The sequence below is a fragment of the Salminus brasiliensis genome, chromosome 4 (genome assembly GCF_030463535.1).
Source record: "Salminus brasiliensis chromosome 4, fSalBra1.hap2, whole genome shotgun sequence".
Lineage (NCBI taxonomy): Eukaryota > Metazoa > Chordata > Actinopteri > Characiformes > Bryconidae > Salminus > Salminus brasiliensis.
Window position 1 is genome coordinate 37,405,700 of NC_132881.1, and position 22,308 is coordinate 37,428,007.

Here is a 22,308-nt window from a genome sequence, read left to right on the forward strand (position 1 = left end):
TTTGTTTTATGTCATTAGGCTGTAGACAGTGCGGAATTCATTGCCTACAAAACTAAACATAAAAAAGGTAATGCCGTATTTCCCATTCATGAGCAGATCTGTGGGTTATAACAGGGTCTGTGGATTGTTCTGTTAGAACTGCACCTCAGCCTTTCGTTTGTATGCAGCCCACTTTTTAGTTCAGGCTCTGCATTCGGATTACCAGTGACACCTCCAGGCCTCCCAAGTCGGTGAACCATATTCTGACACACAGACACATTTTCATACACAAACATTCGCAAACACAACAGCACAAGCTTGCACTTTCCTCACCTCACACCTCTCACACTCTGACACCCCTTTGAGACTGTCGCTGACGTGTTTTCACATGACTGCTCTCCGTGGCTTTGGTTCATTTACATTTTGTTCTGATTGAATTGAACATTTTTAAAGTGTTACTTTGATAAATACAGTAAACAAAAGTCTGTAGTTTGTCAGTTTTGTCTTTGGAGGAAAATAAGAGGTACAATTAGTTCGAGTTGATGAATGCAGCATTTGAGAGCAGTTTACAGTGAGTGCTATGCGCTTAAAATGCAAGGCAATTACAAGGCTAATGCAGCGAACAATGAATGGAACAGGAGTTAAGGCAGCGGGGTGGCTAAACAAATAAAGAGTCAGTCACAGTTGGTCTGGCCACTGGCACGCCACAGGTTTTTCAGCTTTGACAGAGCACTTTGTTACCATTGAGGATCCAACAAAAGCTTGTTTGCTGGACAAGCTGGAGTTTTCTTTAGTTACTGCTAAATAAAGTCTTCTGGGAAATGCTTGTTTCTGTACATGGTAAGGGTGGGGGGGGGGGGGTCGGATTTCCAGAAGCATCTCAATGTGGATGGGGATGATTCTGAATCAATTCACAAATGTCAAAGAATGTTAATTGATGACCTAATGTTGACGGAAGTGCGGAAATGCGAAAGTGCAGTGCCGGACAGTCTGTAACATGTGCATAACAGAGACACAAGTTGGATGAGCTAGCATATGGAAGCACTTTGGCTCAGGTTGGCAGCAACAACAACCATCAAGCAAGCAACGTCTCAGCTTTCGCTGAACTCGAAAATCCTGTTCAAAAAAAGATTCATTAAGATGCATCAAGTAATAATAATTAATAATAATTATTTTATAGAAGCATCACAGCCTCTGAATCATAATCACATCAAATCCTGAGGTGTCCCTCAAGGCCATTTTTGTGTATTAATCGAGCAGTGTCTGAAACATAACAGGACCTGCCTACTCAGACAGTACTGTGAAGCAGGAAGGCAGGCAGTCATGCCCGAATCATAAAGGTTTTAATAAAATGCTGTTTGCTGAGGTACTTGCTTTTTTTTTTTTGGAGGCAGTGTAGATGTATTCCTTACTGCCTTACATTTCCTACAATCCTGTGTGTCAGCTCCAACACGGTCAGTTTTATCTGAAGATTTTAGAAGTGTATCTTTTATTCTGTTATAAGTTTCTATTTATATATTATTTTTTAAATTAACTAAATATAATGAAAGGATAAATTCTATATTACTTGTATATCTTGATTACTTTTTCAGTGGATGTACTTGTTATGCTAAGGCTGAGGTGGATAGGAGTTTTAACGGCATACCTGTCTTAGAATCCGGCCTTAAATGTAAGCTACAAAGGTCAAAGATCCAGACATATCCTGACTTAGGAGTAATACTGCACCTCTATAACCATCTTGCTCTCCTCTCCCAGACAGGGCAGGTCCACTGCGTCCTGCAGGCAGCTCAGCGCAGTGGTCAGACTTTTCAGCACAGACACTGCCCTTCGGAAGCCCAAACACGAACCTTTACTGTCATTGAACTCATAGTTCTCTGCCAGCACCTCCAGCGCATCCTGTTGCAGAGCACATATACAGCATATAAGAAACTAGCACAGAGGACAGAGTAAATGTAGGAAGAAACGTACAAATGATATAAATATTATAATTGTTAAAATAAATATTACAAATAATAAGAGAGAGAGAGAGAGAGAGAGAGAGAGAGAGTATAAATATGAATGTATCAGATACTGTATTTGCCTGTATTCCTTAAGCACTGACCTGCAGACAGGGATCAAAGAAAAGGCTAAAACACACTGTCTTCCTCTCTCTCCATCTCTTTCCTTTCTAACTCTCACTCGCCCTCACTCTCCCTCCTTCCCTCCATCTCTCTCTCTCTCTCTCTCTCTCTCTCTCTCTCTGTCTCTCTCTCTCTCTCTCTCTCTCTCACTCTCTGGGTCTGTTGTGCCAGGGCGTCTACTGGATGACCGCACAGCGCCATGCGTCTTTGCGAGTGCCGGAGAGGAACCTGTCATTTTCCACTTGTTCACAACATCCTCCCCAAGGGGATAACACACACACACACATGCACTGACACACACAGACACACACAAACACCTCTCCTGCTCAAGCACACAGCTGTTGCGAATGAGAATGTTGATAGAAAGAGTGTGTATTCTTATGCGCTAAAGCTGTAATTGTGAGGCACCTAAGGTGCTCATGATCCTGTCACCGGTTCACTGTTTGTTATTTTCAGGTCCACTTTTGGTAGGTACTGACCACTATAGCTGATCAGCTGATGTACCAGCTGACCATGGAAACAGCTGACCATGGATAGTGTGTACACAAGACTAACTGGTATCTGTACTGCTACGTCCTCTACAGTATTAAAAGTAGTCAGCTTTTCTACAGTATTAACTATTTATTCATTTCATGCCTTTATTAGGAATTCTGAGTCGAAGCTGTTTTTCTCTGTGACAAAGATGAGGGGTGTGACTGAAGAGCTGAAATAGCAATGTGCTAAGTTGCTTTAGCAGTAGTACAGTTTCAGTTGCTGGTTTTGTAGCTGCTTTTGCTTTGTATAAGTTTACAAAGACTTAATTTCATGCAATGCCATTTTAAAGCTCGCTTGTAGAATGGATGTAACATTATTCACATTTTGATTTAACAAGCTGACCAGAGAAAGACACCCAATTTAAAAGGTCTGCAGCGGGAAGCTATAGCCTAGCCTTAGTGTCATATGCCCTTGCAAGCTAACTAAAAGCCTGCCTTATTCACCACACTTTTAGATATTTGTTTTACTGGTTTGTAGTGGCCGTGTTTATACATGGAGACTGATGTGAGCTGAAAGTTCACAAACATGAAAGCTTGCAAGGGAAGGAAAAACGACATATGAGAGTTTATCAAACCAGTGGTGTTCCTGCTATATCATTAGAGCGGGACTGTACAGCTCTGGAGTCGACAGAAAAGATTTTCACACGTCATGGCGTTAGTGTCTACAGTTCATCAACACATCCTTCTCATAGAAATCAAAGGCAAACTGTGTTTTTACTGATTCAAAAAGGTCTGTGTAAACATGGTCTAATTTTGCCACTAGTTACAACCTACCTCTCCAACAATATGAAAAAATAAGTCCAGAAGAAAAGACACTGAGGAGAAAAGAATATGACCACCCTTGTGAAAAGTCACAGTTGTGTGAAAGTTGCTGGTCTGAGATGGTCTAAGCTGGTCAAGGTGGTTGAAAAGCTGGTCATCCAGACAAAAGCATACCCTATGCTGGTAAGCTAGCTGGTTGACCAGCCCTTGACCAGCACAGTGTATGTTGCATTTGATTTTGGTCATTCTTGGTCATTGCTGGTTGACCAATTTGGTCTTGCTGGTCATGCGGGTCAACCAGTGCATTGGTTGTTTAGCTTGGTGAGGTGGACCATGCTTGTAGGCCAGCTAAACCATCACAAACTCAAACAAAACCTATGCTGGTCAAGCCCTAGAGTTGATTAACCAGCTTAACCAGCTTGACCATCTTGAACTGGGCAGGCTTTTTTTAGTTGGGCAGAATGACTCTCAAGCTAAAATTAGATTAGCCTGATTAGATTAGATTAGATTAGCGCTGTACCTAATTATTCTCTAAAACAGTTTAGTTCCCTCAAAAACTATCAGACAAATTAAGAGACAAAGAGGCTATGACTGAACAGGCCAGACTACCAGCCTAATTTTTTTCTAAATTCCTGCTCCCCAAAAGCAGAATCTAGCCCAAAATGTTCTTCCAAACGATAATGTTTAAAGAGAGCGTAAAAACCCACAACAACCAAATCTTTTATCACATCAAAGTATTCATTCATATTCCTACTGACCTTCTCCCACTTAAGCCACTGTTCTTAGGTTGCCAGGTGTCCAAATTCATCATATCCAACCGAAATAGGATTTTCAGAGTACCCTAAATTGGCGTGAAAAATGCAAATCTGGCAACATCACAGGGGAAACTACCAGCAACCGAAAAAGCACACATGTTAAAAACACCAGAGTGTTTCTGGTTGTCATAGCAACCTTGCAGCTGAGACCTTCCCAACTGTTCTCAAAGGTTTCACTATTGCAGACTGTTACAGCAGTTTCACAATCATGGCTTTTCTTGTGCCTATCACTAGGATTACAGAAGCATGCCCCCTCTCCCTTTAGTTTGTGGGGAGCAAACAACCCAAACACCCCCCCACCCCACCCCCACCCCACCCCCACCCCCCTAGTTGGTGCCTATGATTTAACCGCCCTCACACTTCACTCTGGAGATAGACATGACAGTAGAGCGATGTAAAGGGTATGACAGGGAGGCTGGTTAGCAGCAGCATTCACCCAGAGCTCATACTTCAATGAAATAGTAGTCATATTAGATGTGCAGTGAAACAGCAACATGTTGAGGATTATTTGTAAGCAAGCCTGCAAAGGGCTGATGGGTAGAAAGTACTGACAGCGGGTGAAAGGAAAATGCTGTGAATGGAAATGACATAAGCAGCGTATTTGTAGGGATGTGACAGGACTGGCAGCAAAGCTCAGGGATCGTCTGCTAATACTCAACGCTCCTCCTGCATTTTCATCTTAAACTCCCATTTCACAAGCGGAGATTTTCATATAATGCCATACGATAGATCAAGGGTGTCAGACTCCAGTCCTAGAGGGCCAAACACATTTGGAGCTGCCAAAAGATGTTAAGGCATTTCTGATACTCAAGGCAGACAGCACGCTTACTCTGTGTGCTATGGAGTGGCGGAAGGCCCGATTTGGCCAGATTGAGTTGATTTAAGTGTGTGCAGCTGATTAATAATGACTGATGGGAAGGCTTGCTAGTTAGGCATGAAATGCAAACCAGGGCAAAGCTGGCACTGCAAACATGACAGGACTGCAAAAAAAACAGAGTTGGTATGTCTTTGTCTGAGGTGACAGCTGGCCGGTCGCTCTATAGCAGTGTCAAACTAGATGAATGGTTTGAAGGGAGTGTGAGGCCTGCTTAGTCTAGCTCAAAATGAGCAAATGTTGACTGCCTGTGTTAGGTGCATGTCTGCATATTAATACGCAGATGTAAACGTGGAATAAGAGAAATATAAAAGGTGCACATCACTGTAGCAGTACATTTATTCCTGCATATAAGTGAGGTTGCACATAAGAATCACTTAAATCACCCCTGGTTTGGAATGAACTCAGCCCATTATATCAGCTCCACCATATAAGAGCTCTTTGTACTTCTATAATTGCAGAGTGCATCCGTACACTCTGTTCTTTAATGGTCAGGACCCCACAGGACTGCCACAGAGCAGATATTATTTGGGTGGTGGGTCATTCTCAGCACTGCAGTGACACTGACAAGGTGATGGGGTGTTAGTGTGTGTTGCGCTGGTACATTTCAATCAGACGCAGCAGTGCTAGTGGAGTCTTTAAACATTGTGTCTACTCACTGTCCACTCTTTTGACTCTCCTACCTAGTTGGACCTAGATGTAAAGTCAGAAACAGAAGCTCATCAGTTTACAAAGATTATTTTGGTCCTTCATCACAGGATGATGCCCACAAGACACTGTTGGCTGAATATTTCTGTTCTCAGTCCAGCAGCGACACTGAGGTGTTTAAAAACACCAGCAGCACTGCTGTGTCTGATCCACTCGTACCAGAACAACATTACTAGCATACCACCACCATGACGGTGTCACTGCTGAAGGCTAAGAATGATCCACCTCCCAAATAATACATGCTCTGTGGTCCCATGGGGTCCTGATCATTGAAGAACAGGGTGAAAGGGGGCTAACAAATTATACAGAGAAACAGTCAGACTACAGTCTGTAAATATAGAACTACAAAGTGCTCCTATATGGTAAGTGGAGCTGATTTAGTGGGCAGAGTTTATTTCAAACCGGGGGGGGGGTCATTTATGATCTGCATATTTAAATAGATATTTACATTTCTGTTTTTTCCCATACCACGGATGGACCGAATCAGCCAAGTCTGAATCCTATATTTAGTTCTGTTATATAACTAATCACTCTCTTAACAATAAGGGTCCTACAAAAAGTTATTTGAGCGATGCCACTCCTTGGGCTTCCTGATGATCAATTTTTATGAGATGTGGAAATGTGAAGAATTGATGAAAAAAACTGGTGAAGAACCTTTACATCATGCAACGGCATTCAAGCTACCCTGAATGGTAAGACTCAAAAGCATTAAAATTATGTACAATGCGGTTAAATATGTGTATATGTGTAAACCAAATTTTTAATGTTTGTTAAAAATAAACACAAAATATGGCAAAATCTCTTGACCAGTGATAATGTAATATGGTTGCAGTAGATTCAGTCCTATAGAAAAGTAATCAGTAAATAATTAGAAACCAACTTTCAGCCATTGCATGAAAGATATGTGGCAGTGAATCATCACACTCACTGTAGTGACTAGGGCTAAAAAAGCAGCACTTTCTCCTCCTCATCTTCTACTGTCTACTTCTCTAACCTTTAGGCCATGACCTTACCAAGTTGTTCTTGGGTAATGTGATGCTCAAATGTGGTGCGTGTTGTTTCTCGCTCAGTGGATGAAAGATAGAGAGAGAGAGATCATTTGTAGCTGCATCGGTTAAAAAATACAACAGACAACATGTCCTAACATTGAGGGTTCCCTTTAAGATCAGAGACTAACAACACCACTAAAGCCGGAAATAGACACACACACACACACGCACACACACACACATACACACACACACACACATGCACACACACACACATACACACACACACACACAAACGCACACACATGTACACACACACACACACATACAAACGCACATGCATTCAAATGTTTCCCTTTGAGCAAGTACATAGAGATATTTTAACATACGAACACATACCCACACACACACCCACACACATTCTCAAAGGGCTCCCCTCCCAGCAGTGGTTAATGAGTGTGTGAGGCTGGTAATGCAGAGGCCGAAAGGTTGAAAGCCTGCTGTGCTGAGGATGGCAGCAGTGCAGCTTCCCGGGGAGTGTGTTAGGAGCAGACTCTAGCAGTCTGCGCCATCCAGCCAGCTATTTCTTATAATGTTATCTAAATCTTATATCTTGCACACAAGCAACAAGGCAATAAAAGTGACCAGATTAAAGGTCACGTTGGCTGTTGGCTGAAGGCAACCTTAAGTGCTTGACCAATGGAGTCAGTGGAACACCTTCAGATTTTTGGGGGTGAAGTTAAACATATGCTTTTGCTGCCAAATGCAATTCATTTGTGGCGTAGGGGTTTGGCCACTGGAACTGACATGCCATGAAACTCAAACAAGAATCTGTGCTAGGCTAAAAGCTAATATAAAGCTAATATAACATGCTGGACTACCTCTGCTGACTCACAAACTAGAGCTAAACACAAACTTGAAGGGAAATAAATGGCTTACTGTAAGTCAGCTACAAACTCTTCAGCTTGCTAACAGCTCATCGCACTGAGAGGACACAATGAGAGGACAGCAGCACTATCTGGTTTGTACAGTGTACAAACTATGTTGTGCAGGAAATTCAGCATGTTATATTTATGAGACAATATAACAGGGTTGCAAACGACATCTGAACATTTTCTCCCTCAATTAAAGTCACAAAACTTAAGCTTGAAATACTCAGCAAATACTTTCCATGGCACTGTTGGAACATTTAACTAATTTAACTGATCACTAAATCATCATGAAACAGCTATTAAAGTAAAAAACACTGTGTACATGCAAACAGCAAACTAAACACTAATACTAATAAAATATTAAATAAAGTATTTGTATTTGAATTGGAATTGGGCATGGCCTGAACCTGGAGTTTATGTTTAAGAATGATAAAGTGCATGATTTAGAAACAATTAAAAACATGCTTGATGAATATTTGCATAATACTAATACAATAATATAATGATACACACATAAATAGGCTTTAAGTAGGCATATTAACTGTAGAAGCCAATAGCAATACACCACAAAGACAGGAATACGAACATTTGTGTGTGAGTAAGCATGTGTGTACTCCTGCTGTGATTAAGTGCAGGAATGCAAGAGAGCACTGCCCACAGGATTGTTAAAAAGATCCATCTGCGTTGCTGCTCAGTGGACCTCGCAGTACCATCACAAGGCCACTGGCAGGGCATCCGGTGCACTACTGCAGGCCCCATAGTGAAGGAAAACAACCCTCATTCCATGCTCATTAATCTTCAACCACCAACACCTTAGACATTCTGCTTCACAGCTTTACACACAAACACACACACACACATACACACATCAGCCACTGACATTAAGTGAAGTGAATAACATTGATGATCTGGTTCCAGTGGCAGCAGTTAAGGGGTAGGATATCCATATCAGGCAGCAAGTGAACAGTCAGTTCTTAAAGGTGATGGTGTTGGAAGCAGGAAAAATGAGCAAGAATAAGAATCTGAGCGACTCTGACAAGGACAAAATTGTGATCAGTCAGAGCATCCACGAAATGGCAGATCTTGTGGGTGTTTCTGGCGTGCAGTGGTTAGTTCCTATCGAAAGTGGACAGGACAACAGGTGAGAGAAGCCTAGCCTGTCTGGTCAGATCCCACAGAAGAGCTATTGTAGCACAAAATGTCTGAAAACGTTGAAATTCTGGATATGTTTTGTGGAGTTCTTATCTCAACAGATCAGAGCTGTCTTATCTCTCTCATCTTCTCTCCTGTTCTCCCCTCTCATCTTCTCTCCTGTTCTTCTCTCTCATCTTCTCTCCTGTTCTTCTCTCTCATCTTCTCTTCTCTCCTGTTCTCTCTCATCTTCTCTTCTCTCCTGTTCTCTTCTCTCCTGTTCTCTTATCTCATCTTCTCTTCTCTCCTGTTCTCTTCTCTCATCTTCTCTCCTGTTCTCCTCTCTCATCTTCTCTCCTGTTCTTCTCTCTCATCTTCTCTCCTGTTCTTCTATCTTCTCTTCTCTCCTGTTCTCTTCTCTCCTGTTCTCTTAACTCATCTTCTCTTCTCTCCTGTTCTCTTCTCTCCTGTTCTCTTATCTCATCTTCTCTTCTCTCCTGTTCTCTTCTCTCATCTTCTCTCCTGTTCTCCTCTCCCATCTTCTCTCCTGTTCTCTTCTCTCATCTTCTCTTCTCTCCTGTTCTCTTCTCTCATCTTCTCTCCTGTTCTCCTCTCTCATCTTCTCTCCTGTTCTCCTCTCTCATCTTCTCTCCTGTTCTCTTCTCTCATCTACTCTTCTCTCCTGTTCTCTTCTCTCATCTTCTGCTCATGTCTCTCATCTTTCTCTCACCCACCAATCGGCCATAACATAAACCTTTGACTTAATATTGCGTAGGTCCAAAACAGCTCTGACTTGTTGAGACAGGGACTCCACAAGACATATCCAGCATTCACTTTTTGAGCAATTAGTGCTACAGTATCTCTTCTGCTATAGTTTGTATTCTCTGCTATCATCTCTTCTCATGTTCTCTCATCCCCCATTTCTTTTTTCTATGATTTCTTCTTTCATCTTCTTTTCTCCTCACTTCTATCATCTTCTCTTTTCCTTTCTTCTATTATCCTCTCTCATTTTCTCCTGTACCATCTTCTCTTCTTTTATCCCCTTTATCATCTTCTCCACTGATGTCATTTTGTCTTTTCATCTTCTCCTTTTCTCTTTTTTATCTTCTTATCTCATCTTCTCTTCTCTCATATTCTCTTCTATCATCTCTTATTTTCCTTTCATCTTTTCTTTTCTCGTTTTCACTTCTTTTATCTTTTCTCCTCACATTTTCTCTTCTCTCGTCTTCTGGTGTACACCTTGTGGGTGTACTGGACTGGGAATCATGCTTGTGGCCTGTATTGGAAGGGACTACTCTCCACCACTTTGACTGTGACCGGCTCTCATGTGTTCTACGCTCTGCCCCCTCTTTTCTTTCTTCCTCTTTGTGCGGTTCTACTTCTCTCCTACCTCTCTTATCTCTGCCTGTGTGCCAGCTCACTTTTTCTTTTCAGAAAGACTCACCAGTTAGCAGTACGGGAGTGTGTGTTTGTAAGTAAACCCTCCTCTCCACATGAGGTGAGGTCAGAGGTAGCTTTACCTCACAGAAATCACTGTAGTTATTATGACTCCCTGCTGTTATCAGACTGGGATGATTCTGGCAAATCTGTTTGCTTTGAAAGCATGTTTGCTCCACTGGCAAACTGAGCAATCCAGATTATGTATTTTCATTAATATCTGATGAAGCTGCTGAGCAGGTTGAGACCAGCTCAAGGGTGAATCTGTATAATCTTAATGCTGCCTGATTTTAATCACGCATTCATGCTTTTGAAAAAGGACAGACTCTTTTATTTACATTTCTCCATAACGACCTTGCTTTATTATAGATGGAAAGTAAAAGTTTTCCTTTGTTTCGTCAAATGTACAAACCGAGTGTGCTCATCTTTTATGCATGAATACATAAGTCTTCAAAAAAAAAAGGTTCTTGATAGTACTGAAAAGCTGTATACCTGATATCGGAAACCCTTTTTGGTGCTATATAAAACCATTTTTAGGTTCTATGTAGAAACATGTACTAAAGGTTTTCCACTATTGCAAAGAGCCATTGCTGGTTGTCACAATTTTATATAGAACCAATGTCTTTACTAAAGATCCTTTGAAGAACCTTTTTTTTACTGTATGATTCAAATGGTTCTTAGAGCACTGGCATTAATTTTAGTTCCATAAAGAACCGTTTTTCTTGTGAGTGTGAAGTATCTTCTGATTAATGAAGAACCTTTACAACAAGTCAAAGTCTGTTATACCTAGGTTCTTCCCACTCACACATCTCTATACAAACATAGTTCTTCACAAACCCAAATATGGCTCTTCTATCACTTGCATCGCTCAATTTTTAATATTGCACACGTTTCCAGCTTTCCATTTATGTTGCTCCATTTCACCAAGCACCTGTGTGATTTGAGGGTGATGTGCAGTATGTGTGTGCGCGTGTGTGCACTTTTCCCAATCCTCATATTTGGCCTGCGTTACATTGAAAAAATGGGACAAGGTTGAAAATAACCAGTATCATTGACAGGTTGAAGAAACGTTCCTTCTCCATGTGTCACATGCATGTGTGTGTGTGTGTGTGCACTCACAGTCAGGACTTTGTTGCGGTTGTCCAGCGTGGTCCGTCTCTGGCATGCATACTGAGACACAGTGGGCAAAGACGTGTCTGGCAGACATGTCTTCAGCTGCAGCGAGGGCTTCTGCACCCAGACAGAAAGAGAGAAAAAGAGGAACAGAGGAAAAATGAGAGAGAGTGTGTGTGTGTGTGTGTGTGTGTGTGTGTGTGTGTGTGAGAGAGAGAGAGAGAGAGAGAGAGAGAGAGAGAGAGAGAGAGGAAAAGGAGACAGACAGAGAAAGCATTTGGATTTGGAGCTTTAATATCACATGGTAATATCACATAATTTCTAAAAAACAATATTTGACTTATTGAGTTTACATTATTTAACTATTGATGTGGTGCTCTTAACCTACTTATTACAATCTAAAGCTTAATATTCAGTAATGACATGCAAAGCAATGCAAACTGGCCGAGTTATTCTAAAGATACAGGGCTGAGGAATGGAGGTTGCTGTGAGCTTTAATTAAAATATGCAGCTGGCTACGGAATTAATCACATAGTTAGATACACACCGAAGTACATTTACATTCAATTTACATTCAGTATCGACCTTTTTTCCCCTCTGCACTTTAGATGCCAACAGTATAAAAGACAATAGACACATTAACTTTACATACAACTTTATATATTCAAACCATATTCATTACATTTACATTTACGGCATTTAGCAGACGCTCTTATCCAGAGCAACTTACAAAAGTGCTTTGATATTTACCCAAGAAAAACCACAGCTAGTTAGAATAGAGTAATAGTTCAAAGATACCTTTAAGCTTTAGACATTATTAAGCACAAGTCAATAAGGTGACCATAGTACTCAGCTATTCGCCCAAGTACTCTCTGAAGAGGTGGGTCTTCAGTCTGCATTTGAAGACAGCGAGCGACTCTGCTGTTCAGACACCCAGGGGAAGCTCGTTCCACCACATTGGTGCCAGGACAGAAAAAAGCCTGGACGCTTGTCTTCCGTGGATTTTGGGGGATGGCGGGTCGAGCCGAGCCGTACTTGAAGCTCGAAGGGCTCTCGGTGCGGATCGGCTTTTGACCATTGCAATCAAGTACGGAGGGGCTGGTCCGTTCTGGGCTTGGTAGGCCAGCGTCAGGGTTTTGAATCTGATGCAGGCAGCAGCTACAGGAAGCCAGTGAAGAGAACGCAGCAGTGGAGTAACATGGATGAATTTAGGAACGTTGAAGATGACCCGTGCCGCTGCATTCTGGATGAGTTGCAGGGGCCTGATGGTGCGCAGAGGGAGACCAGCCAGAAGAGAGTTCCAGTAGTCAAGTCTGGATGTGACAAGAGACTGAACAAGCACCTGGGTGGCCTCTCTAAAGAGGAAGGGTCGAATTCTCCAATATTCAAACAATCAAATATCTCCTCTTTCAAACACTAAGTCTTTGAAACTCAGAGATAACAGAGATAAGCTCCCCGTACACAAAACTTAGCCACCTTGCATGTTAAAGTGGGTAGTAACTTCAGGCTCTTGCAGATGGTGATGCACAAGAATGATTGGACTATAAATACCTGTCGGGTGTGTGGTAGGATTCATAGATTGAGAAGAGATGGTACAGTGCAGGGAATGTCTCGTTCGATGTGTGGGGCATGCCAAAGGCCATAGTGTGAAGGAAGTAGCTGAACTAGCAGGTGTATCAAAGCATACAGTCATTTGGGTCTGCCAGCAGGGGCAGAAATCCCATTCTCGAACTGAAGTGAGCAAAGGCGTATGTTCATGGTATGCAGTTTTCTGTGGAGTGTTTTTTCAGGGAATGGTTGTGAAGGACCTGTGTTGACTTCTAGAAGCAATTCTTGCCTGGAAGCCAAGTGCTTTCCATTCACAAGCTGTGAAATGTCTTTCGGCCACGAAAGGCCCTTCACCCTCTCTGCTCCCTGGGTGCCGCAGCAATGGCTGCCCACTGCTCCGGGCATGTGTGCTCACTGTCCACTGTGTGTTTTACTGCACAGTAAAAGGCAGAAGCCAAATTCCATCTGTGTGTCTAAAACAAATAGTGAATATGGTTGTCTTGTCTTGTCTTAAGTTTACTTAAACACACAAGGTGAGTTTGTCTGGGGAGCTTATATTCAAACAATATTCAAATAATTAATAATAATAATCCTCTTCTTCAAACACGTCTTTGAAACACTTTAAACAGAATTTCTTTGCTGGTTGAACACAATAATAATAACAATAATAATAATAATAATAATAATTATTATTATTATTATTATTATATTTTTTGTCCATATTCCTTTCACTTTTGTACATAATGTGAATCTGCCGATTGTTTTGTACATGACATTTATTGAAAGTTCATGATGAATGGACCAATAGAACTGCTCCAATAAGACTTAAAGAATTAAATCATTTTACATTGACATCCAGTGAAAGTTCAGAAGGTTTTTTCCTTCTCCTGTGAAGTTGCCATTTTAGAGATACAAGGTTTTTATGTGAGCACAACCATATTTTTGTTACTTCTAAGGGATTTGCCAACAGTACTGTGCTCCTGGGCACTAATTCACAGAAATTCTTTAAAACCAATCTAAGCAGCAAGTGTGGTTTATTACTATGAATATTTAACAACCTGATCTCAAAATGTTTAAAGATAAAACATTCTTTTCAACATTTTAAGCAAGAATATTGTAATTTGAATGTTGTAAATATTCTATATATATTGTTTTTACAATTTAAGAGTGAAAAAATGTAAATGAGCAGCATGCAATGCATGCATGGGCACCCCAAGAGATGCAGAAGACGGCTATAAGAAGCTAGCAAAGCATTTTCAGGTAGCAGTTACTTCAGTTCTTTATGTAATTAAATAATGGCAGTTAACAGAACCAGTGGAAGTTGCGCTGAGGTCTGTTCATAGGCTTACTAAAAAACAAACCTTGTGTGACTGCAAAAGAACTTCAGGAAGATTTAGCAGACTGTGGAGTGGTGTACTGGTGTGATGTTTTCTGTGAAGTTACCAATGTGTATCACAGTTAGAACAACACAAGTTTGGTTCCTGACTACTAACAATACACAAGCAGGCATTAAATCAGCCATCTCCTTGAGGTGAACATGCTATAGCTTTTATTTCTCGAGAGCTTAAATCTAACCAAGTGAGTGTGGACGACTTAACCTCAGCGTTAGATCTCCTAGGCATTAGGACAACACATTAATGGCTTCTCCTCATCACAGAGATAAGAAAGCAACACAATCGATTACTCCCCGCAGCCAGGCCTATAAAAAATTCACCAAGCCGTAATTCAATTTACCTCCTGTAAATTGCCTTTTCATTTCAGCACTGAAATCACACAGGCCGCTGGTAAGGTATCAAAAGGGCTATGCGTGTGACATTAGTATTCTGGGGAATTAATATGCAATAGAGCTCTGTGTCTGCGCAAATTACCTGTAGAACGAACTCGGCACATTGTGACATTGCTGAGATCAGGAAATGTAAATGCAACCGCTCCCAAGCTGTTCCAAGCCATTAAAGAGGCATTTAGTTACTTATTAGAATGGGAAAAGAAGGATATTTTGTCTTGTCAAGCAGCATCAGCTATTAGAGGGGAAAACACTTATATTCACTGCCTGTGGCATCTCCTTTAAAAAGCATCAACTTACACCACGTACATTCCCTAAAGCAAATTTCACTCTATATCAGAAACTAATCTCACGCTCTTGTTTCTCATTATGCTTGAGAATCAAAGGTGATTTTCAGTCCATGAGTCTCCCTTGCTGTGAAAAAAGCACACACCATGACTCTATCAAACACTCTACAGGAACCAGAGCTACATAAACGCCTTCATGTACAGTGTTTAATGCACTACACAAGATGGATAGATTAAAAACATCAGCATCGCATGTTCTTTTTAAGTGTAGTTTTGTGCCACGTCCACACATATCCGGATATTTTTAAAAACTTTGCCTACCTCCTTTTTTTTTAAATATCTCTGTCCACACACTGGGAAAATGCTGGCATGAGCATGCTAGCCCTGTATGGGGGGATAGTACCAGAGATAGGTTTAATCCCAAATTACACACTACTCCCTATGTAGTGTACTAGGCAAGTCACACAACTACAGATTCTAACTTAAAATCAAGCGTTTTATATTCGTAACAGAACAGTATTGACATTCATATGTTCAAATCAGAAATCTTTGATTTAAAGAAGTAAAGAAGTGTGACCACAGAGGCAACAGAGTTTAACAACCTCCAGTTTGGAGAGTGTTTTCAAAAAGCTCTGTTTTCAGGGAGCAAAAACTGCAAAAACGCACACAAAAATCTCTGGACTCCCGTGGACGGGGCCTCAATTAAAATCCTTATCTATAAACTCTTTTAAAAGCCTAGAAGGACCATGGAATGAAGTAAATGAGACAAATCCCTACCCAAGAAACTAAAACAGGAGATATGGAAATAGCTGAAGACTGAAGACTGTGTGTGGATGTATTCTGTTCTCCGCAGGTACTTCTGAACTACAGAAGAGGCCTTTGCAGTACAAAGAAAGACTGACGGATCATAAAAAGTAAAATCCGACTGAAAAATAAAAGCCAATATAAAGATTCTTTCTATTCAAAAACTCAGTTAACATTACGGGTCCATGCAACTACCAGTAAGACTCTGTTTAACACTCAGCCATGTGAAAAGATGAGCGGTGGTGCACTGTTCTACTGTGCAGTGGCACCTGTACAAATATGACCTTCATGGAAGAGCCATTAGAAGAAAACCTTTCCTGTAAATTATCTCTGCTCTGATTAGTTGCTCTGTATTCTGCTTTATTTAGAATGCAGCCCAGGTTGAGACACTATATGGACACAAGTATTGGGACACCTGCTCATTTGTTGTTTTTTTCCAAAATCAAGGGTATTAAAAAAAAGAGTTTATCTTGCTTTTGTAGAAGTTTCACTGCTCCACAGCTCAGTGATGGGGACTTTATACCCCTTTAGCCCATGCCTGCCATTAGTGGTGCCAAAAGGATCCTGTTTATCTGCTCCAAAGAGTCTTATTCTATTGGTAATACTTCTCTACAGAGACAAAACGAACTGTGTGTGTGCATTTGCACATCAGCAATTAACTGTAGCTGAATGCATTCATTAGAAGGGCTGTCCACAAACATTTGGACATATAGTGTATCTATATCAAAGCATGTAATTTTTTTAGTTTCCAGGACACTTTGAAATCTATTTTTTACACAATATAGGCTTTTTTCTGGACAGGCACACATATTTCATATATACATTACTGCCATTATACCACATGATTTTAATATAAACCCAAAACTGGAATGTACCCTGAGATAGAGGGAGAAAAGAGACTGACTGTGTGTGTTAGTGTGTGAGTGTGTGTGTGTGTGAGAGAAAGAGCCCAGTTTCACACTCAGGTGAGAGGAACACGTGCTGTGGATAATGATCTACACACGCACAGGTGAGCCGTGTTCATTCGGGTTAATGAGATCACAGCCCTCAGAGTGACCGGAGATGGGGTCAAATCTCTCCTGATTATGACCTTACGGTTTCCTGTCTCTCTCAGATCGAGATTGATAGGAGCCAGTGCAGGCACACAGACACACAGTTCCACCCTGGGTTCCACTGCTGACACTGTCCCTGTCCCACACCAGGCCTCCACACACAATCCCCTCATCTTTATATACAGTGTTGGTCTCTTACTGTCTGTCTGCATGTGTTCTTATTCAGGTGGATTTACTGTCAGAACAAAAAGGGATCTACATTGGACTGAAAAAGGGTTCCTTGACTCATCATATTAAAACACGCTTCAGGTGCTATTTATTTGAGGGACCATTAAATCAGGAAAAGAACCACAGCATTCAAATGGTTCTTTAAGTTCTGTATAGAATCACTGACTTTACTAAAAATAAATTGTCATGAGTTTAGTATTTGCTGTGTGTTGTATACTAAACAGTGTTTAGTCGTTTGTGTTTGTCATTTTCTTTGGATATGAATTTTTCAGGCTTCAGTAACTAAGATAACTCATCAAACACATCCAACCTTGAGGTGGCTGGGCTACAACAACAGATCATGTCAAATTTCACTATAAGCAGCCAAGAACAGAAACCTGAGGCTGCAGTGGGCACAGAATTACCAAAACTGACCCGTTGAAGACAGGAGAAACATAGTCTGTTGTGATGAATCTCGGTTTCCCAATCTTTGAGGTGCATAAATGGTAGGGTAGACTGTGGAGTCAACAACCAACCTGCCTTTTTAACAGTCTATGCTGGTGGAGGTGGTGTAATGATGTGGGCAATGTTTTCTTGACATACTTTGGGACCATTTATACCAATCAATCACCGCTTGAATGTGATAGCCTGTTTGGGAATTGTTGCTGACCTTGTTGCTGACCTTGTCCCTTCATGGTCACAATACTTCAGCTACTGTAAGCACCCATTTCTGATACAGATGTGCAAATGCACACACAGCCTGCCTCTAGGACTCTCTAAAACAGATAAACCTATTGGTATCATGCCTAATGCCAGGTGTGGGCTAGAGGGGTATTAAGCCCCCCAGCACGGAGCTGTGGAGTAGTAAAACTTTGTTCTCTGAAATGATGGGACGGTGCACTATCCAATACTTCTGTTATGAGGTGGGGATGAGGAGGGGTGGTGATCATCCAACATTCTGACCTCACAAACTCAATCAAATTCTCACAGCTATGCACCATGACCTAGTAAAACCTTTTCTGGACAGTAAAGACAGTTACTCAAACAAAAGAACAATAAACTTACTTAATACACCCTTGAGAAAAAAATGAATGATACATGCGTCCCTATACATGTATATAGTATACTGCATCTATATAGTATACTGCATATACCTCACTGCATTGTAAGAAGTGGGGCAAGACTTAGGTTTTTGCTTATGTCATAAAAATACCAATTTGAACCCATAACGGTAGAGTGACTGTAGGAAACCAGTAAAGTATAGGCAAGTTTGGACCAAAGTAGGTTTGGGAATACTACTGCAGCAATAGATTTCAAATGCTATTTCCCTTATGGCCCCGATCCACCTGGGCTGGCACCGGTACATTTAATTCTGGCACCTGAAATAGCAGCTGAGCGAAAATGGGGAATTGATTTTGGGGAATTTAATTTTTAATTAGCCATACACTGGTGTTATACCACAGGTATACTGGCATTACGGTTGAAATAGCTACATTTACATTCATGTCATTTGGCTGATGCTCCTACTCAGAGTGACTTACATTGAATCATGTAACACAGGTAGGCAAACATGCCATGAGAAGTCTGCCACAGGGAGACAGTGTTGTTGTCCTCTACACTACACCAACCCCTGACTATGACCATTAAGCATTTCCTATCCACACTGGAGAGACTATCACAGGCCAATAGGTGTAATAGCTTGTACTCCCCTATAAAGAAGCACATGTGAGGGGGGAAAATGAAAAATTGCAAAAGCGTGGCATTTTTCACACTATGCAGTAGTCCAAGCGCTAGAGGCAAAGGCGGACATGTTCACAAAGGCAGCTTTATTTAACTTTGCCCCTTCTCACCAGCCTCCTTCTCTCTTTTTATCACCCATAAAATAACAGTCCATTAGAAGAATGAAGTCCAGAGATGCCTTTTGTGTACATGGTTCTTTCTGCGTAAAAGGGGGGGAGACTCAATGTGAATGAAATGTGTAAACCAGTCAATAAGCGTCTGGGCTGGATCGCTCCTTCGCTTTTTTCTTGATTGTATCCATAAAAGTCCTCAGTCTAGTCACTCTTGAATGTCTAGATGGGGAGTGAAAGGAAAGTAAATGAGACACTCTCTGCTGGTCCACACTCTAAAGATAGCTAGAAGACAAGCGTGAGTTCATGGCCATAACTCTTCAGCGACACAGAGGAGAGTGAAGTTTTGCGGGCGCGCCTGGCGGAGGTGCAAGATGGACAACTTCTGTCTCTCCTTTTTCCCACTGAGAGCGCGTGGTGAGATTGATGGGTCTCCCGAAACGGGCAGCAGATTTCTTTATTTTCAGCACATATGCTCATGGAAGCCCCTTACAGTGTAGTCCAGGGGAAAAGAAATCTGTCTTTAGCGTTGGTTAGCGATGCGCTAAGAGCGCAGGCGCAGCGCTGATGGGTCTATTTGGCACAGGCGCCCACAGTGCTGAGCATCACTCCATTGCTGTCAGGCAGCGGGGGATGAGGCGATATGAAATGTGGCGTCGTGGCCAACACAGGAAATGCTCCTCATTATTTCCCAGCGCACAGATAAACCTGCTTTCAGACACTGTAGCTGACAGTGCAATTGAGGCATTCCGGCTGTTTGAGGTCTGTTTCAGAGAAACAGTGTTATGTACTCTAAGCCAAACAGAGAGGTGAGAGGAGGTAAAGGAGAATGGGTGCCTTTTTCTCTGCAGTACACTGACCTACCTTTAGAGCAATCAAAGACCCCGTCTGCACCGGTCACTGTGAGTCTGTTTACACCCGCCATTGTTTTGGTGATCAGATCATGTTAATAGATAATCACCAAACCACATTTGGAGGCAGTCAGAGACGTCTGATCTCGTCCATTTTTGATACAAGTGTAAATGGAATCCCTTTTCTGTGATTAGGTTCCATTAGGAAAGTGGAAAATACACTAATAGTATAATAATAATTACTGTAGACCTTGGCTTCTCTCCCTCTTGCTTTCCTTGCTTTCTCTCCCTCTCTCTCTCCCTCTCTCTCTCTGTGTTCCCTTGTGGTTTATATAGTCTGACATATTTTCTGTTGTCACAGGAATGCAAAAACCATCTATTGTTCCACCGTGTTGTAGAACCACCACTGTTACTCCAAACTGTTCACAGTCTCCTGGAGCAGGACAATTATGAAGAAAAACCTTTGTTTACAGGAAGTAAGACAGAAATGATGTACACGTTGGTGTGCTTTTTACAAGGGGAAGAAAAATCAGTGCTCATCTGGTCAACCCTGGGGACGCATTTTAATGACAAGTGTAAACAGAATCCGGTTGTAGATCTGGAAGGAGGTCCAGATACTATCCAGATACAAAACACATGTAAATACCAGGTGTGAACAGGTATCAGGATAAAGCCAAGCCACATAACAATGCCAGTGTAAACTCACCCAAGACGCATTTAAAACAGATACAAATGCATTTGAGTCACGTGTTACAGCAGTGTGAACACACCTGTCTTTTTGAGACATATATTCCACAACCAAAACCCCTCCAGGTACAACCTGGACTCCCCCCAGTACTACTGAAACACTAGTAATAATCGTTCGCACAATATTTGCATATTTCATCCCACACAGTGATCAGATTTCAGTCGGACTAACCAGAGATGCATTTGACTACCAAGAGTATATGCATGTGTCAAAAATGCATGTGTCTACAATTTTATCAGTAACCTCACTAACACTGCATGCAATTTTCACAGCAATGCTCCAAAATCTAGTAGAAGGTCTTCCCTGGATGTAGAGACTGCAGAGAGTTACCGCAATAAAAGCAAGATCTTTAAATCTGCTAATACCCTTGATTTTGGAAGGTGTCCCAATACTTTTGTCCATATGTTGTATTGCCAGTACAGAAAGTCTAAATACCCAATTTTGATTAAAATTTGATATATGTATTTTTCCTCAGCCCTCTCGTTGACTCTCATTGACTGTTTTCCTACATTACATAATTGTTTTTATTTTTTTGACATACAGAAATGCTTAGCCAAAACATAAGTGCCCCCTGAGTACATCCCTCTGGGCTGACAGCTCCCCCTAGTGTTCATTGTATGCATATTCACGGTCACCTTACCTTTTTTGCAGTCTATATAGACTTCTTTACAAACTGGCACATAGTCTATACAAGCCTGTACAGCCTCTTATCACACTCAGCCAGTCTCTGCTGCTTTTCACTGACTTGATAGATCTCTATACATCTGCCTCAAAAGCCACTGAACTCACCTTCTTAATACACTCTCTCTCCTTCTCTCAAACATACACACACAAACACACACATACACAAGGCTCAAGCTCACTTGTATGCGATGTTGCTCCTCCACTGGAACAGGCCTGCCAGCTCTCATACTCTCAGTAAACCAGGTGATGTCCAGTACATTGGTATTGTCCAGGTGTGGAACATCCTGTTCCTGTAACCATGGCCACAGCTCATGTGCTGGGTTGCCTTCGGCTACAATGTGAGTGACTTCAGCACTGCATAGATCAGACAAAGGCAGATTTAGACTTAGTTTGCACTTAGTTTCCACACACACACACACACACACACACACATCTGAAACTTGTACAACTGGAAACAAGCACACCGTCCCATGAAGTTTGCCTATAAGCCACACAAAGCAGGATTCCCAGTCACTCGTTTAATTTACTTGTTAAACACTCAGAGAGTAATGGTTGTCATAGTCTGCAAATTGCTTCTCACTGGAGGACTTTTCAAAGTCTGGATTGTTGAACTAATTGGACACGAATGAGGGTAATTTTGATGAACCAACAGTGTAAAAAATTACATTTGTTTACTGTTTCACCCCCTTCTGCAGGAGTCCTTTTTCTACAGATGCTTGACCAAAGAGGGCTGTGGTTAATTCTCATTTAGTAAATATTGATGGAATTAAGCATTTTCCATTAACCCATTTTCTGAAGATTTGGTGGAAAACATTCCCACACTAATAGTCAATGGCTTGGGACTGGGATTGCAGAGTCTGGTTGTGTTGGACCGGATGCTGCGGTACCTTCTTCCTGATGGCAGGAGAGCCTTCTTTCTCAAAGAACAGCCTTCTTTTTCAAAGAACTCAAAAAGAGTCTCAAAGAACTCTTTGCATCTTGCCTTGGTGATACTACTCACTCAAACAATCAAGAGCAAAACAAGTAGGTCTGAGTGGTACAGTGGTCAGTGCTGCCTATGAGCCGAGGATCCCTGGTTCAAATCATGGGTCATGCTGTTTG

At 41.5% G+C, this 22,308-nt stretch overlaps 1 protein-coding gene across 1 annotated transcript in view; it reads right to left on the reverse strand.

The window, feature by feature from the left end:
* Window positions 1-22,308, reverse strand: part of dntt (deoxynucleotidyltransferase, terminal) — a 117,670-nt gene that overhangs the window by 90,803 nt on the left and 4,559 nt on the right. The window contains exons 2-4 of the mRNA XM_072677028.1: window positions 21,387-21,561; window positions 11,400-11,510; window positions 1,705-1,875 (exon numbers count right to left, since the gene is read on the reverse strand). Coding sequence (XP_072533129.1) covers window positions 1,705-1,875; window positions 11,400-11,510; window positions 21,387-21,561 — 457 coding nt within the window. The remainder of the gene's footprint in view (window positions 1-1,704; window positions 1,876-11,399; window positions 11,511-21,386; window positions 21,562-22,308) is intronic.